Raw genomic sequence first — 19,856 nt, forward strand, 5'->3', positions numbered from 1 at the left:
TGGTGAGCGAAAATATGATGGAGTGAAAATCAAATTATCCACAGAGTGGAGTGATTTTCGGTTATCCACCATCGTAGCTCCAGGGAAAATTAGTGTGAGCGATAAAAGATGTTCACGCGAAGAAGCGAAAAAAGCATTCTCCTTACGTGCGAAAAATCGTAGATTTCGCATCATTGATACGAAAATTCAGAACCCTGGTTAGTAGTGAAATAAGGTGTCAAGAAATTACTTGAGGAAATGGCTGGCTAAACGACGAAGAAGGTGGTGATATGATTGAATAAGGATTGCATTCTGAATCATTCATTTCATTTTTTTTTTCATTTTCATGGTTTTATATAATTTATATAAACCGATGGTAAATGTATTGCTGTTTCGGTTTCATACAAAAAAATCTTATCATCTTAGCAGTACACTAACGTGGCTGACCCGTGCGAGTTTTCATTTCTACTACTCTTTGCAAGCTCATAACATATGCAAACAATATCATCGTGAATAAAATTAACGACGCGATTTGCTTTTTTTTGCGGTGTTAAAGGAGGTAGGTACATAGACTACGCCAAAATAAAAAATCCATTAGAAGTACAACTTTGCGTGAGAGATGCTTCAGGGTAATAAACAAAGGAATTCGGAATTTCTTTCTTGCATTTTCTAGCCTGCTTCAGATTTGAATTTGAAAAAAGCGTCTTTGGAAGACAAATAACAGTACCGTCGTTGGGGGTGACAATGGGTCAAAAAGGGATATGTACGATTTATTTATTGAATAATTATCGCAATTTAACTCCAATAAACTTCAAATTTGATGTGTATATACTTTGATGGTACATCAACAACTGTTCAAAATATTAAAGAATAATATTTATTCACAGCGGCACCACAAGTGAATGAAAAATGACCCAATCTCACCCCATAGAGGGGGTGACATTGGGTCACTGTAATTGAAATAACTTGTTTTTGAGAATATTATTGCAAAACCGTTCACAACTGAAAGGTATTGATGAAATACGATGCAAACAAGACGAGAAGATATCTAATATGTTTCACAGATATGATAAACCCACTTAAAAGAACGATTATACCAAAAAATTGAAGAGCTATGAGAAAAATATATGAGACCCAACATTTATCGTCAAGTTTACATAAATTTTCTTGTTTTTTCCCTCAAATTTTCTTCAAAGTCTCTTCCTTATTACCATAAAGCCTATTCAGTTTCCCCAAAGGTGTACTGGAACAGTTATTATTTTAAACCTTCACAAATAGTTAAATTTCGGTGCGACATTCCACGATCAGTGCATTTAAGCAGATGTTGACGTCATTATCCCAGTATTTCAGCGATCCAACTCATTTGTACTCGTGAGATGTTTCTATAATATGAAAACACTGATAAATAATTAAATTTCGAAAAAAAAATCCACTTGATAAAATTTTACGATGTTGCTGCGCACGAAACACAGTATCTGGTTTGAGAAGTTGTCAAAATGCGTTGCATTGTTATTCAACGCACGGAATACTCATGTAGACTTGTTTGATGTTTCAGAGATGCTGTATTTAGAAAGAATAAACACTTCTTAATGAAAAAAGAGAACCCCCGGCACCGTAAAATGTCAAAAAAGTGGACTTGCAATTTCATTTACTATCGTTCTTGCTTGACCCAATGTCACCCCCATTTTTGATGTTTAAGACACCGTACCGAAAAAAAAAATTTTTTGTGGAAAAATCAAATAGATTCCTGAAAATACGTATGAAGTGCAATGAAAAGACTTTCAACCTTCTACTAAAATAACGATAGAGGTTAAAGTACATGCGTGATACTTTGCACAGGAGAAATTTAATGTGGTAAATTTCATCTAGTTTCAACATACAAGTTTATTGGTAAAGTAAACGAAAACTACTATTTCTAAAAATGTATATTGTGATGAATTACGTGTAATACTATGTTCCCTAACATATGAATTATTAATTTTAGTAATATCAGCGTTATTAGCTGAAATATTTTATAAATCATAATTTTCCGTTTTGACCCAATCTCACCCCCTAGACCCATTGTCACCCCCATCGACGGTAATTCGTATAACTTTCTTGGAGATTCACAAAGAGATTGTTTTGAGGTTTTATTAGAGATCCCGACCAACCATCAGTCATTGTTCTTCATAAATTTTCCTCCAACGATGGCGATCGCTAACGATTTGTAGCTAATCGATATTGATCGCTATCGTAAATCACTTACTGGTTGACCGGGATGCCATCAAAGTAAATGTCAAAGCATCGCAAAGACTACGTTTTATCGACTAACAGGCGTAGGCATAACCATGGTGAAACATGCTAACGTAAGACTGATACAAATAACGTATTCACCAATAACTTAAATTTCAGAAAAATCGTAGGGTCCGTTTTGAAGTTACGCCTTTTTGATTTTTTTAAGCGCACAAATTTAAAGGAAATCTGAGACATTTATACGTGTTTTTATTGGCCATGATTGTTGATAGAAATAGACCATCAAAATTTGATTCAAAGCTTGTTTAGTTATTTGTAGATTCTGGGCGGAGTTTTGACGAGATCAACCAAATTTTGAGTTACGCCCTTTTGGAAGTGAACATTAAGAACATTAATTTCAATTAAAATAATTATGTATTATAATACTGGTTAGCATTTCCAAATGTATTCAATCACTCATTGCACTTACATGCAGTTGATGTTTTTTCACAATTAACTGGTTTTTCATAGCTTAAGCGCTTTAAGGCATTGTGGAGCCAATTTCGTCATGTAATCAAATTAGTTTTTGTAGCAAAATATTCTGGATAATTTGGTAAGCCCATGTACGCACAATTCATTTTATTTTACATGAAACATCATATAAAACTTTCTGGTTTGAGTTTTACACACTCCGAAAAAATCAAGAGATTTTACGTCTTTTGGATGCACATAAAAGAAGCGAGCCAAATGACGTGAATTTGTGTCACATTTTTAATACGATGGTGTCTGGTTCGGGAAATGTCAATCATAGCGGCATCTTTTTCATGTCCTACATCGTGTAAAATTACAGTTTTCTTTCAATACATCTTTAAGAACCCATTTTTACGTCATTTCATCACTTACATCATGTGGCATTCAGTCATAATGTGAATTACGTCCGGAGTGATTTTCATTATTTTTAAGAGTGTATGTTATAGGTTGCAATCCGTCATACTTGAATAAGTTTTTCAGTATAAGTAGGAATAATATGAAATTAACGACGTAAGACATCCTCCAAGACTTCCGTTTAGAATTTCTTCAACAATTCAACCAAAAGTTTCTTCAAAGATGCCTCCAGGGATTTCTTACAAAATGTACTTCACATTTCTTTTAGGTTTTACTTTAGGTTTTACCTAGGAGCTTCAGATATCACCAGGAACTACTCTGGGGTTTTTTTTTCAGGAATTTCTACAGTTATTCTTTAAGATTTCTCAAGAAAGTCTTTGGAGCTATGTCCAAATATTCTTCCAAGTATTGTACCAGCCATTTCTCCATGGAAAGGTAACTGATTTCTTTCAGAAATTTGAGAAAATGTTCAAACAATGTGTGAGGTTTTTGTAAAGCAAATTTTAAAGTAACTCAATCTCTGATGAAACATGTGCTAGTTATTATGTACCCTTTATGATTAAGGGTTAGTAGAAAAACTCGAAGGCCCTTGAGGAAATTTGGAAGAGTTTCTAGTTATATTGTTGGGATGATAGAAAAACAAATGAATCATTCAAAACTCTGGATGATTCCTGCAGCATTTTCTGAAGGAACTCTTTGAAAAACATCGGACGGAATCCCTTAGAAAAATGTAAAGGAGGATTTTGTGGAAAAATGCTGCAGTGTTGATTAGTATTGAACCTTAAATAAACTTTCGTAGATCCCATTTTTTGTGAAATTGAGAAATATTTGGAAGAACTGCAGTTGTAATTCTTGGATGAAATTCTGGAAAAATCCCTAGAAAAAAATCTTGAAAAACTCAATGATGAAACACAGGGTCGAATTTGAGAAATTATTTAAAAAGATCTTAATAGATTTTCCTTGATCATTTTTGGAGAAACTCCTTTGCATGAATGAAATGAATTTCTACGTCATTATCGCTATTCTTTAAAAAACAATCTCTGAGCATTTTTTTCCAAAAACTCTCGAAAGATTTGCAGATTTCTTTGGAAAAAAATCTGCAAAAATGTTTGACAGATCTCCTAGTGTAACAACTGGAAAATTCGGTTGAAGGTTTCGTGGAGAAATATCTGGAGGATTTTTTTTTTAATAATCTCTGAGCAAATCACTAGGGATAGTAACGTTGAAATGCTCTTGAATTTCCTGGAGCGAATCCTGGAGAAATTTCTCAAGAAAATCTTTGAAAAATCGATGGAAGAATATCTGGGAGAATTGGTACAGGAATATCTAGAAGAAATTTTGTAGAGATCCGTGTAGGAGTCCCTGAAAGTATTCAAGAAGAATCTCTGGAGAAACTACTAAGATAATGTCTGAAGCTTTTCCTCAAGAAATCTGAGATGAAATTCTTGAAGAATTAGTTGAAAAGTCTCGTAACAATCTCCGGAGGTACCTTTGGAGCCTGCAGAATTGCATCAGAATTCACTGCACGCGAGATAAGGAAAAAAGAAACCTTAGAGACCATTATGGCTAAAAAATGAAAACTTTAGAGATCTTTCATCAAAAATAGACTTTTTTGAGATTTCATTAAAATAGAGACCTATTACCAACGTTAAAATTGAAAAATTGATTGTGTCGACGTCATGAATTACTGTCTCAAAAAAAAAACTTCTCTGATTGTTATTCAAATGGCTTGAGAATTCAAGTTTTTTTTCAGGTTCAATAAAATTTCCTGATAATTCGAGGTTTTCCAAGTTTTTTAGGTATTAGACACCCTGATACCGCATTGATTATATTTGATGTCGCTCCAATGCTAATAAAATAGTGAATTTTTCAGTTAATATAAAGTCAAACATTATTTTGATCGAAATACAGTTAACTGCTAAACGTGTATATGATAATTATGGTGTACTGATATTCTACTGCTTTGAGTAATACCGTGTATATGATAATTATGGTGATTTCCTCTTTTCTTCTCTCTTCGCAAACGTAAGAATATTATGTAATCTTCAGGAAGCTATGACGAATTTTAAATAAATTGCACATAGAAACAAATCAATATAACTTTAGAATGAAATTGCAATTGAGTTGTTTTTAAGATCAACTAATTTGTTTTCTATTGATCCATATAGAGTTTCAAATAGAAGTTCAATCACAGAGACATGGACAAAACACTTTCATATGTTTTCTATGGGGTGAGCTCGAACTTTCTTAGGTGGTGTATAAAGGTATTGTGCTTCTTTTTCCCGAATGTCGTTTACCTGAACGCCAGTTCCCCGAATGACTCGTTTCTCCGAATGCCATTTACCCGAATGACCCGTTTCCCCGAAAAGTGTAGCAGTTCAAATATGAGTGTCAAAAACATTTCGTGGAAGTGGACTATTCGGGGAAACGGGATATTCGGGGAAACGGGATATTCGGGGAACTGGCACTCGGGGAACTGGCGTTCGGGGAAATGACATTCGGGGAAAAGTAGCTCAACCGTATAAAGGGTGTACGGAATCAAATTGCATCACTTTTAAATAGCTGTAACTTTTTTTCTATTGAAATTTTGGGTGTAATTTGTAAGATGTGTATTTATTTGCACTGTGTAAGTTGCTCTAGCAGATGTGCAATCGTGATGAAGATAGAGTCGGAAGAACAGCAACGGCGCAAAGAAATTTTGGGCATGTACCTCGGAAATCCGGATCTAATCGTGTCATGAGAAGAAAGCTGGGGATGGTACATTCTGCAAAATGCGAAAAAAGCTTGAAGGACGTACAAACTCCAATAGGCGCCTAAACACGAATACGGTAGGTAAAACACGTGCACGGAACCACTACACCCAGATGTTGACGAAACCACATTGTCTCGTTATGGATGATGAGACGTACACTGTGTCCATTTAGCTTAAGACCACCTTCATTTTAGAACAAATGAAACAAATTTTGTTGAACTTCAAAGTAGTTGTGAATGTTTTATTGAGTACTTCAGTTGTACAGTATTTTGTAATGATTAACTTACGACTAATGAATAAATCTAATTTTTTAGAGCAACTTTATTGATTTCTGCTGTCCATTTTATTTAGGACCATTTCATATATTGTTCGCTTTTACACAGTAAAAGCTATGTAAACAGTGAAATTAATGTGTCAATAATCGGTCACCTTACCATTCCTGTTAATAACCTGGAACATTCGGTTCGGCATACTGTTAACCAAGTTTTCCAGTACAGTCTTCTCAATATTTCCCCATGCCTCCAAAATAGCTGATTTGAGCTCATCAACAGTGGCGTACTGCTTACCTTCAGCATAAATCCTGCGTACAAGGATTCCCCAGAGGTTTTCCACAGGATTTAGGTCTGGGGAGCGCGCTGGCCAGTCCAGCAGATCGATTTTGTGGTCCTTTATCCACTGTTTGGTTTCCTTGCTTGTGTGGATAGCAGCAATGTCCTACTGAAAAGTGAACTTTTTGCGTCGAAATCTGCGCAGGAATGGTAGAAGACGCGTTTCTAGCACCTGGATGTAGTCCTTGCTGTTCATTTTGAACGACGTGAACGCAAGGTCCAGCTTTCCAGATGCACAGAATCCTGCCCAAACCATGCATGAACCGCCACCAAAATTTCTTGTGGTGAAATATTGTTCTTCTTTCCGCAAATCTCTCCAGTATCCATTAAATCCGTCGGGACCATCCAGATTGAACTTCTTTTCATCACTGAAGATCATCTGGAAGTAAACAAAAAAGAAAACATACTTTTTAATAAACATTCCTTAATCACGCTGAAAATTGCTTTAAAATAATACGCCCTTTTCACAACTTACCATGGTCCACTGTCGATTCATGTTGGCTTTTGCAAAGTTCAAGCGTCTCTCGATCTGGAATGGAGTAAGGTTTGGAGCTTTTGCCTTTTTGGCCCTTTTTATGTACGGACTTTGGACCAAAACTTGACGAATAGTCTCCCGGCAAACGTTCAAATTCAGCTCCTGCTTAATCTGCTTCAGCGATTTTTGGGAGTTCGAAGCGGTTCTAACGATTTCACGTTTCTCTCGTCCGGAAAGCTTCGATTTGCGAGGTTTCTTCCGATTTTTGCCATATCCGGAAGGATTTTTCAGATAAATTAGGACCACTTGATGTGACCGGCCAATCCGACGAGCAATTTCTCTGATTCCAACTTTATCCCAGTGAAATGCTTCTATTTTGCCTTTCTCCTTATCCGTCAGTGCTTTTCCCTTCGACATAATGAACTTTTTCTTCTTAAAAATTTCAAAACACACGTAAAACACTTGTGGTCTTAACTTAAATGGACACCGCAAAAGTATGCGAAGGACGAATAAACACTGATCCTTCATCATCATCCACCACTACTCGTACATTCGACTGCTTACACAAATACAAGCAAAGTGTCATAGGGTGGGTCATAAATATAAACTGTTTTCCTATTGGATCTGAAAAAAATCAGGTGGTCTTAAGCTAGCTGGACAAAGTGTATGTAAAAGCAGACTTCAGGTGCACTAGTTTTCACTGCTCATCATAAATTCTATGTCCCTGAGGACGTTTGAAAGCAAAAGATGGCAAATTTTGCCATAGGATATAAAAAATATGTGATTTGGCAAGCAATATGCTCGTGTAGAAAGCGGAGCACTCCATCCGTGGCAACTGGAACGGTCAATGGGCAGGTGTACCTAAAGAAATGTCTCCAAAAGCGTCTACTTCCTCTTCTGAGGTCACACGATGGTCCTACGATATTTTGGCCGGATTTGGCCTCGTACCATTACTCGAAAGACATGCTTTAGTTTACTCCTTGAAAGTTTGAAGATGATTGGTTGAAAGTGCGAATTTTGCCAAATATTTGTGTGTGTCGCAATTTGATTCTACACACTTAATTGCGGAATTTCATCTCGGTAAAACTGAATGACGAGATCAATCGGTGAAACATATTTTTACTGAAGTCTCGTTAGATTTTGACAGATGAACGATATTGACAGATGGAAATTGACGAAAATCGGTTATTTAGGTGAATAACTGAGATTCGGTAATCTATTTTGCCATAACCATCGTCAAACAAACAGTTTCACTGAGTTTCGGCAAAGCGCATCTGTCAACATCGAAAACACAGAACTGCAGAAACCAACATGTGTTTGAAATGTTTATGACGTGAAAAATAGCATTGCAGGAGGCGACTACATGTAAGTATTCATGTAATTCTCTAGAAATTGTGTTTATGTCGTCAAATTGTTTCCATAACTTATCTATCAAGTGTAGTCAGCAATAATTGAAGCTAGTTTTATTATATTTTCAGGAAATTGCTGTTTTTTTTTCATTGAGGTATGGCTGAAATGGCGGTGGGTAAAATCCACTTCACATGGAAAAGGACGATATATTCCGGATTGAGCAAAAAGTAAGATGTTCACAGTGTTGTACTTCATGCATTTGTATAGGAGTGATATCTTTTCAATAGATAATAAATTTTATTTCCCATTAAAATGTATGTGTATTTATTCTTCTTATTCTTCATTCCACAAAAAAATCCTTTGCCGAATTCCGGTAATGGTGTGCCGAGATTTTCGGCAATGGATTACCGATCTCTTCGTAAAATTTTGACAGTTGGGTTGATTTTACATTTTACGGCACAATCGGCACTTTGAACTTTTACCGACATTTTTACCAGAATCTCAGCTGTTGGGTTCTCGGCGATTGTTTTCACCGGCCTCGGTGAAATAAATTAAGTGTGTATACACCCTTTAGCCCAAGGATCTTAACAAGAATCTCACCGTAAATTTAACTATGATTTCAAATTGTTCGTACACCTTAGAACGAAATTGCTTATGTTTGGCTGAAAAGAAGTGCTCATCATGTCTTCAGTAACAAACAACAAACAACGGGCGTATTGAAAATCAATAAGACATCTCAGAAGTATCAAGGCACGAATCCGTTAAGGATATATTCCTGGATCGTGCTAGTACGGGAGGTTTGATCGCCGAAGAGACATGACCTTTGAAAGACAAATTCAGAGCTGGGAATTCATCAGACGGTATAATGGAAAATATTTTTGGAGAATATTATTTGTTATAAGTTATAACTTATAACTCAAATAAATGTAACAAAGATAGTTTAGAACGTTTTGAAAAATCTTAAACTAATATGCGTGTATTTTATCAATTCGTCTCGAATTTTCACATCTCAAAAATTAATAGAAATAAAAACGTACACAATGTTTGCAATTCTTCGCTTTTAAATGTATTGCAGTTCAGTGTGATATGATTTAGAATATGAAGGCTCAAATAGGGTATATGGGATCCTTAGAAATCAAATTCATTTTGGGAGCTTCTAGTTTTATATAGTTGTTATATCTCTGGAGATAAAACGACTACGGAAAAACCAAGAATGCAAAAATATGATTATTTGTCAAGGACTTCTCACACAATCTCTGAAGAACGCACACTAAATTAATTTGAGTTTAGAGTAAAGTCTAAAACAAATCCTACAGATCTCATTTTGAAATCATGTAAATTCTGGAAAAGTTTTGAAGAACTTGCAAAGAAAACTGATAGAATCTCGTTGAAGTTTCAAAAATTAATACTTCAGAAAAGCATCTGAAGAAGTCCAAGAGATATTGAAAAGCGGTAATAACATGTCACCATTAAATTACAGTATTCTCTAGTTTTATTTTATATAGAATTGGTAACAATCAGTGTAAAAATGATTAAAATTAAATAAAAATAGTGAGTATCACTTAGATAGCTGATAACATATTTCTTTCATTAATTTCGGATAGAACCAATTTCATAAATCCAACATAGAAACAACTTTTAATCAACGTAGTACAATATAATTTATTTGTATATAAAACACATAAACTTGATGAAAACTTTTTTCCTTATGCGAAAAAATGCCTTAAAATTGCCGCTCCTCGACGGAAGGCAACTCGATGATATCTTCCCGTTCCGACCGGGAAACGCAGGAACTCGGGCTGACGCATAAATAAATATTGCTCTTACCGAACACGCTCTCGGATAAAATTTAAAAAAAAAAAACTTCAACCGAAATTCACATCAGAGAGAGCAAATCTCAGTACGGAATTACATATTACGTATCGCTGCACAGTTTACAAACAAACTTAAGTAGTTGGCACCCACGCGCTCATACACTCACTCGAAACATTTCATACAAAGTCACACTAACTATGGCCTAATCACGTGCCCCGCTTTACGGGAAACTTGTTTTGCTTCCGGCGTCGGTCGCTCCACCGCTGTTGCTGGATTCCTCCTCCAAAGTTTTCGGCTCTGAACGTTCTCTGTTTGGAAATGGTTTGAATCGGGGAAATTGGCATGAAATCACATTTTTTATTGAATGTTTGAGCTTGAGTTAGACCCATTTGTTTGTGTTATGGTGTTGTGAGTGACGCAAGTGTTTTCTTTAGGGTTAGTTTTGCTGTTAATCCGTGTCAGTACTGGTGGCCGTGTGGTGATGCGGTGATTTGAGTAGTGTTTCTAGGTTAGATTCTACTGTATCGATAGTTTTCTTGGGCCGTCTGTTTAGATTGGATGTGAAAGTGGAGGTTAGTTTCGATTAGATCTAGTTCTCGGATAACGGAAACTGTTAGACAACGACTAGACACTCAATACTTACTTGTACAGTACGTAATGTTGCACGATAAAGACAATGTCGAATAGTACGGAGAACAGACCCAGTCCGAACTTGGTCGGATCCCCAAAGATCGATGCCCAATCATCTAAACGAAATTCAATATTACAAAATCTCAGTCAATTACGAACTAAACTGAAGTTACTTCTTACCATAGTTATAAGCATTGAGCAACATCTGCAGCATGCTCAGCATACCGCCGGTAAAGTCGAGAAGGATATTCTCGATACTCCATCCCACTGTACTCTTCCGCCTGAAATTCAGTACCGCCTGCGGTACGTACTTGATCAAGGTGATCGCAAGTTTAATGTAGCTGAGTGCGTACAAAAAGTCCAGCCAATGCCAAGTCTCAGTGCCAACTAGAATACCCGAAACCACAATGATCGTCGCAAATACTCCTAGAATACCCTGGGCTGTATACGATACCCGTTGTTCACCTCTCTGCAATACAATACATACGTTATTCGTTAACTCACCTACAGCTTTCCCCCCAACTCACCTCATACAAGAAACATTGCACCACGGTCAGGAATGTCGCCAACGAGGCATGCAGCGAGAATGCCACATCGTTTGCGATGACCGGATTTAACCCCCGGGGATTCCTATTGAAGTACTCCTGCTCGATGTGATCGTTCCAGTACAGTGAGCAGTTGAAGATCGCATACAGCGTATGTCCCAGCAGGTTCATCGCCAAAAAGTCAAACGACAACCCAACGACACTCTTCCGCCTAAAGTTGATGATCATCTGGGGCCAGAACGATATCGTCCACGCCACAAAGTAGATCCATCCGATCACAATCGACACGTAGATTATCGCAGTGGAGTTGGCGATCGTGACCCTGATGAACGCCTTCGCGTCATCGATCAGCCCGGCTGGAATGATTTTCCCCACCAGGTCAAACTGTCCGGGCGAGAGAGCCTGCAGCTTGACCGGAACGGCCTTATCGATGAACCCGTTCGAGGGAGCATCGACTGAGATCACTGATGGCGTAACGGTGACGAATTCCGAGTGTTCGTTGGAGAAGTTGAACTGCACATTCTGCGTGAGCTGTCCGCGGAAACGAACCTGTATGTCTTTGGTTTCTTGCACCAGTACGGATATGTCCTGGGGATCTAGCACTACGTTGGCCCCGATCGTGGTTTGACTCCGTACTGGGAATGCTAGAATAGGGTTGCTGGGGTCAGAACTGTTCGTGAACCGGCGAGAATCGCTCTTACCTGCTAGCAATACTGTGCTGATGAGAACAATCACCGTGGATTTTCCCATCGTGAGTGTGGTTGGCCGCACTTGGCACGGTCCTAGCACGTGGGCGGTCGGAATCAGACTAAATAGATACTAGCGTACAGACACTATGCACGACCGATTTGTACGCTTCATTGGATGGGTCCTGAAAACAATCAACAGGTGCTGTAAAATGATTAATTCAATCTTACGTTTACGAAGATAAGATACAATAAGTGCGTCGATTGTGTTCCTCTCAACCGTTTCGTTATCGCTGCGGTGCATACGTCACGCAATTGCGGAGGTGAGATGCAATTTACAATCTATATAACTTGAAGTGACGAACTGATTTTCTTCACAAATCTTTACCTTTGAATGCGGCGGACAAGATGTTAATCACTTCTTATTCTTCAAATGATTAGATCGGAGAAAACTTGACAAATGTTGCAGAACAAGTTGAGAGATTTACTCGGGCATACAATTTATGAGATTTTATTACATACAGTCATCTTCAAGTTCATGTCAATCAATAAGTGACAATCACTTCGTTATCATACAAGTACGATTATTCACTTCCGGAGAAGGAACGCAATTGAACGTCTATTCTTCATCTATATACAGCATATGGAATCTTATCGATTCCTAAGACTTACATCTTGGGTTGACAAGTAAGCAATAAGGGCTGATCTAATTCGAAAATAAAATATATCAAAATGCATTCATTGCTTTGTCCTAATGTCGAATTAATCAGTGCGTTAGCTAACTAATATTAACCATTGAAGACTTGACAAATTTCCTGAAGAATTCTTTTTGGATGTTCGGAAAGCAAGAACCACGATTTTCTCTCTTCCAAGCGTGATACCCTGAACGATCAATCCTCTTCGGTAAGTTCCCAAGGAATATACTCAGGATTTCACAAGTAATCTACCAAAGATCCAATTAAATCTAATTATTTAAACATTCATAAAACATATAAGGATATTTTCAAAATTTCTGAGCAACAGCACTAGAAAACTGTTGAAAGTCTATACAAAAAATCAAAGACTTCAAGCGATCTACTAATATTTATCCAGTAATCTCAAAGAGAATCAGACAAATTCGTGATGTACCTATCGAATATCGTCTTAGCAATCGGATAAGATTCTTAAAAAAAACACATAATAATTCACCTCAAAAACTCGACCACAAATCAATTCAAAATTTTGCTAGGAAAGGAAGGAGTCCGCCAAAAGTTTCCCTTAAACACTGCTTGATTGGCCGTCTGTGAATGTTACACCATTATTGCCAGATCAGCTGCACTTACACAAGGAACCAACCAGCTTCACTTACAGCATACAGATTCACTCGGAAACAAACAAAGCGCAAGCAAGAAAAAAAAATACACCGGACGTTCAAAAGGCGAACTCGAGCGCGTGGTCGTACCGCACTTCCAGCAAATCGCGCGCAAAATGAGGGGAAAACACCCAATTGACTCGATTGTTCGGGATTCGAAAGTTTACCAGATCAACAAATAATCAACAAAACTCTAGAGTAGTCCACCAAAAGTCCTCTCAAGAATCTCATAAGGGATCTTTCAAATTAATCGAAAAGATACCGGCCAAAAATTACAAAGGACATGGGCTACATCCGCCGAAAACCTCATCAAAACTTGCAAAGGATTTTGCCATCATTTTGCACAATCCGCGGACTCTGAAGGTCTAATTGCTGAAAAGGAAACGAGTACCTTTTTTTATCTATAACTTCTTATATAATCATGTCTGGAATCCCTACCAGAAACGTTTCTGGGAAATCTTGAAGTAATGAATCCTTCCTCCATGAATTCTACGAAAAAAACCGGTTTTTTAAATCGCCTTATTAATAATCCAGGGATACATTATGAAACAACTCTAAGGCACAAGTGTCTTCAAAAATTGCTCAAGAACTCCTTTAAGAAATCCATCTATGGAATCCTTTCCAGAAAAGTGTCTTGAAGTAATAAATCCTTATTACATTAGTCCCAGGAAAAAAACCGTTTTATGAAAAAACATGGCTATATTTTGAAACATCTCTAAGGCAGAAATGTAAACAAAAATTACTCAGGAATTCATCCAAGAAATCCATCTATGGATCGCCTTTAGAATCCTACAAAAAATCTAGCAGTAGTGAGAGTGTTTCTGGAGTTCATTCAAAATTTTCTGCAAAATTACTTCCAGACAGACAGAAAGTTACAAGCATTAAAAAGCGATGGGCCTAATAATATAGAAACGATACCCATTAGACTGCCAATCTTATCGTCACAGATAGCTTCCAAAAAATTCTGCAAAAGTTTTTCGAGGAATTCATCTAGATGTTTTTCAAATATTCAACATCTCATTCAAAATAGTAGACAACACTTAAAATGTGCTTTACCATAACCAGATTTTTTTTTATTTGCGGCTTATTATTATAAGATTTATCCTCTCGGCTCTAACACATTTTTAGATAAACTGTTTGACCTTATGAACAAAGTTTGGGGAAAACTCAGACAAGACCTTTTTCGGTACTCTGTTTTCAACAATTTTGCCGATTATTTGGCTTGTGCTAAGCCATTCGCATTTCAATTTAGATGTGAATATTTTAAAAAACGTCCATTTTGTACGGTGAATAGTCATTTCACCCGCGTTCAGTGTGATGTTTTTTGGCCGATTCTAATTGGCTTCATTGATAGTTGTGCATTCAAGTGATTTTGTTTCGTGCGCTTGTTTTTCGGACGATAGTACTAAGCCACCCAGACGGATGGTTCCAAAAATGGAAAAAAATGATATTTTTGTGATTATTTCAAGTACCGGGTACCCCCGTTAGTTTGACCACATTTAATCTGAACACTTTTTAATTTGTACCCCGCTAATTTGCATATCGTTCAGATTAAAAATGGTTCAAATGTCATTTAGCTCCTGGAACGGAGTAAAGTGAAATGGAACGCTGAGGAACGGAACGCGGAATCAAAACAAAACAGTGAAAGAGGTAACCAGAAACACGGTTCTAGGGTGACTAGATGTTCAAATTAAAAATGAACCCCGATGGTTTGCATGAAGTACCGTTCAAATTAGCGGGGGTATACGGTAGTAGTAAGAAAGTAAGTAACGGTAAGAAATAAAAATGGTGGTGAAACAACACGTACGCAATGTAGTCTAACAATGACAAATAGTATATGCATCACGAGGAGAAGAAAATGGATGAGTGCGTTTTGGCTATTTGGATGGAATCTTCCGTTTTTTTCTCGTGTGGTTTCGGAATCCACCATCTTTTTTTTCGTTTTGCGCGTCAGCCGATCGGTTCTCATTGAGCTAGCAGTGCAATTTGGCCAAAGGTGAAAGAAAGACAAAGCCGCTTTCTTAATTATGCGAATAATAAGAAACATTTGGTGGAGATGTGCGATCTGCCTAATTTTAATATTTAATATGTATACAAAAATTTGAAAGCCATAATGTATGTTAAGATTTCCATTTTAAAACTATGATTTTTGATGAAAGTGTGAAGCTTGTGAAAGTGTTATTTACATCATGGTTTAAAGTGAAATAATTCGACGGACGGAACGGTTTTAACAATAAGTATTGAAACACTACAGGAGAATCTATAATAACCGGTGAGATTTTTTCATAATGGGCTGATTATATATATTTTTAAATTTTACTGACTATATATTAGGTTGGGAGGGACCATCAGGGCACCTGAATGAAATTTGGACAGGAAGCTTGGAACTGCCTCCTCCCTGTCGTTTTCGTGGATTGAGGGCAAGCTCTTCGACCGCATCTATTGGGAGTATTTTATTAATCAAGGGCTTGATTTTACTGCCGTTCGTAAAAACTTTCTTCCGGAAGGAGATTCTGTTTCCCTGCCGAGGGTTTCGTGCAAGTGTCTCTGCTTGCGGGTCCACACATACATTTTTGGCCCTTCATACAGGAGACTGACTGCTCACAAATAACAGTACAATCCTGATCAAATCGTTTCTCAGATTACTCCAGTGTAATAGGTAGATGCCTTGCTACAATAGATGGTAGTACCTAATCATCTAATCAACTACGACAAGATCTTTTTCAAGGCTTTTGAAAAACATTAAAACGTTCCAATCACTATATATGAATTCAAAAGGTTTACGCATACGAATTTGAAGGAAATGCTTCGGGAACTTATGCGGAAAAATCATAATCGAAAGTGTGGATTTTTATCAGTGCTTTGAAGGCAGTCGAAGTCAAGCATTTACGAGTTCTACCATCTACATCTAATGATTGTCTGATTACACTACCTGCCATCATCCTCAAAATAAACATGCTCCAGAAGCATATAAATCCACAAGTTCAAAGTTCACTAGGCCCGATCAGTAGCAAAATTAAAAATCAAGCAATGTCGTGCAGATTCTTGAAATACTTGATTCCGGTTCACCCCCGGATCAAACTAACGCTGTCCGAGGCAGTGTTCTAATAAACATATGAACTATATAGCATTAATTTGCAAAATAATTAAAAGTAAACAACTGATCGTGTTCGATTCATATTTGTGGATAACTTTTTTGCCGATTCATAAATTGTGGTTTTAGACAATGTTTAAATAAGTGAAAATTTTGTTTTCATTAACTTCAATGATAACATTGTGCATGAACTGCAGGTATATACCCTACTTTACCATTCGACATTGATTTCATCAAAAAATATTGTTTATTTTGCTCTCTATAATTTTTCAAATTTAAGCGGAGCCTTACATGATTCATAACTGTGGGACCAGTGTAGTTAGGATCCTGAGATATCGGAAAAAAAAATTTTTGATGCTCACTAGCGCCGCTTGGTGGCAGATTTCCGCATCTCAATGACTACCGCATGTTAGTCCTTTATGTACTGAACAATTTTGATGAACTTCATGACTCTCTATTTTGATTTCTTTTCAAGATATTGATCAATTTTGAAAACGGTCGTTAAAAATCAAAGTAATAACATATATACAATTCTCAAAATTATTTTGGTAGTTTTGTTTAGCATTGCAACTTGTGTAGATTTCTAAATCAACTCGTAGAATAATTGTAAAATAGTTTTTTAAAGAAATCAAAACTAAATTGAAGGAGTCACTATTGTAGAGTTGTATGGTTATACCAATGGGAAGTTGAAAACAAAAAAAAAAGATTTGAAAAACGTTTCCTCTTGCAAATCATGAGCTTTGATAAAAATTTCTTCTGTAGTCCCTCCAAAAGTATTTCCTTAAATAGTAGCTGTACTCATATATTATCCTACTACAGGTATACCTCGATTTAGTGGACCCTCGATTATATAGACCCTCGATTTTATGTACTTCGATTTTATGTACATTTCACCTCGATTTTATGGACATCAAAATTTCATGTTTAATTTTTTGATGTTTATCCAATTCTAAACATGCATTATGTAAAAATAAATAATGTAAGGGATTTAGGCTATGCTTATAGAAGAGTTGGGTCATGTTTTGCTGTAAAATATTGAAAAAAATATTAATAAATATACAACAAAGCTTTTACAATATGGGTTTAAAAATGAGGAGACTTTAGTTCGACTTACTCAACTCGTTTTTTTGGCTTTCGAGTACTTTCAATTTGGATTTTGTCCCAACTTTTAACATGTTGCCATTCACGACTTGCTTCAACTAAGTTTATAGTAATTTGTGCGAATTTTATTTATTAATAAAAAGTTACCTCTTGTTCTTAGGATTGTTCCAAAAATCCCACAAATTCGCATTTCTTATAAGGGGGTTTTATACTTTTCAGAGTTTGATTCAAGTGCCCTACCAGAGTTTTATCAAAGTAGAAAGAGTTGTTAAATCAAGCAAGAATTTATCAACAAATTACTCAAACGATTATTCATCTTTAGTTAGTATTATTTAGACAAACCTGCTGAAATTATTGCAGCAGTTTTTTTTTTCTATATATTCGTTTTGAAGCACGACAATGAGGATAGATTTTTCCAATGATTCGTGCACGATCACTCCAATCGGTATTTAGTTGAGTTTTTCAGAGGGTTTCACCAAAAGTTTTCCACAGTTCCAGGAGTTTTTTCTAAGACAAAAATGTCTCAATTAAGTCGTTGGAAAATTGTAGAAGACAACTTTATAGTGATTTATAGAAGTTATTTTAAAATTTCAAAAATAAATTCTATTTATTATTTTATACGTACGTTACTTGATACCAGGGTTGGGAAAAAATCTGAAATTCATTCTACAGTAGCCAAACAAAGCCAATCACAGTCAACGAAGCCAGTGAAACTCACGCCTACCGTTGTTGTAGGCAAAGAGGCTTGAAAATCGCAAAACACCCGTTGCTGAGGGCAACCCAAAATTATTGTAGAAAAATGTTCTATTTCCCGCATCTAGAGCCTTCAATGACACTAATGTAATATAATGTTTTTGAACTACTGTAGTGGGAAAGCCACGTGATTTTCGCGAAATTCAGTCCTACTACTATTACCATTCCCAGTACTGCTTGACACACACTGAAGAAACTGGTCATACTGGAACATCTCGAAATTAAAAACAAGCGAAATTAAATGTCAAAAAAACGTTTTCGCAAAGAATTCTTCACAAATGTATTTAATAATCTTTGATATGGAAAACTCATTAAGTTTTGGATTAAATAGAAGTCAAATCTTATTTTCCTAACTCATATAAGAATTTTATTAAGCAACTTTCACGACGGCAAGTTGAACACATTTTTCTAATATACCATTTTGATTTTGACGTTAACTACGTCTTACGGCAATATACTGGGTGTCAATTGAAAATCTAAAATTTTGCGACCGTCACGAAATTATGTAAGATTTTGAACGCTAATAACTCAGTCATTTATCGATAGATTTTAAAAATTTTCCCACCAATCGGTCGGAAAGGTATACAGCAATTTCCTCGAATGGAGAAAACTATTGAATATCGACAATAAACTATTGAAAATTTGGAAAATGTCGACCCCTTTCTTACGCAACCAATCACGTGCAAGCAGTTTTCCACGCTTCTTTTGCGTTCCGCTTCGCACTATAAAAGCAGACCGATTCCTGCTTCTTCGCTCATTCTTCTTTTTGCCGTCAGACTGTGAACATGGTCGGCGAGCAAGTCTCGAGTGCCTTTCGCATTCTCAGCTCAGTTTTCAATGGAACGCGAATGGGACAACAACATGCCGCCACGACTGAAGCCGCTTGTTGAAGCGCCCATCGTCATCGCCACCGCAAACCTCATCGGGCGAGGAGGATTTCCACCAGTGCACCGTCAAAATGTGCCCGTGTTACGCAAATTCAACAATTCAATCGGCCCTTTCCAGAGCCAACAAATGTGTTTTAAAGAGTTAATTGTGTAATATTCCCTAATGTGTTTACCACATACTTGCTATAATTTCTTAATTCATCTCATAGCAGCATACAACAATTGATTTATTACGAATAATTGACAATACGGCAATTTGAGGATGTTTCCGAGGACGCTGCTGCTGTGCCGTTGGGATGCAATATATTTTCTATTGTTAAGGAAGGAATGATTCAAATATTACGTAACGCAAAATTTTATTTTAAACATATATATTTTATAAATTCACAAACCATTACATTCTGGATTATAACTAAAGGAAGGTTGCAATTATGACATTTGACTATAATACAAATGCAGCAAATTAAATGGCGTAGTTAACGTCATGCGGTCGTGTCTTGTACACAACCCCCACTGATTTTTTTTTATGTAATATGCCCGCTTGATAGGATGCCGGTTGTGGAACCATAGCATTGGCAATAAATTCACTGGAATTCATTCATTGATTAAAATTTTACCAAGTCTCTCGTCCCTTCGAGACTACAACCTAGGGTACAAACGCACGTGCAATTTAACAAACATCAAATTTTATAAAGGATTTTGCATTCAATAAAACCAATTGTATCATTTTTAAA

General features: G+C 36.5%; 1 protein-coding gene across 10 annotated transcripts in view; it reads right to left on the reverse strand.

Annotated features, from left to right (window-relative positions):
• Positions 1-19,856, reverse strand: part of LOC5567506 (cystinosin homolog) — a 72,598-nt gene that overhangs the window by 842 nt on the left and 51,900 nt on the right. For 6 of the 10 annotated variants that reach the window (XM_021837721.1, XM_021837720.1, XM_021837717.1 and 3 more), the window contains 4 exons: positions 11,952-12,121; positions 11,233-11,894; positions 10,886-11,174; positions 10,719-10,821 (listed from right to left, as the gene is read on the reverse strand). In XM_021837721.1, coding sequence (XP_021693413.1) covers positions 10,719-10,821; positions 10,886-11,174; positions 11,233-11,894; positions 11,952-12,000 — 1,103 coding nt within the window. In that variant the 5' untranslated portion in view covers positions 12,001-12,121. Of the gene's footprint in view, positions 1-9,896; positions 10,621-10,718; positions 10,822-10,885; positions 11,175-11,232; positions 11,895-11,951; positions 12,142-19,856 lie in introns of those variants that run through there. The other 4 variants (XM_021837725.1, XM_001651757.2, XM_021837724.1 and 1 more) reach the window with 3 other exon arrangements.

Source organism: Aedes aegypti, chromosome 1, assembly GCF_002204515.2.
Source record: "Aedes aegypti strain LVP_AGWG chromosome 1, AaegL5.0 Primary Assembly, whole genome shotgun sequence".
NCBI classification, from domain to species: domain Eukaryota; kingdom Metazoa; phylum Arthropoda; class Insecta; order Diptera; family Culicidae; genus Aedes; species Aedes aegypti.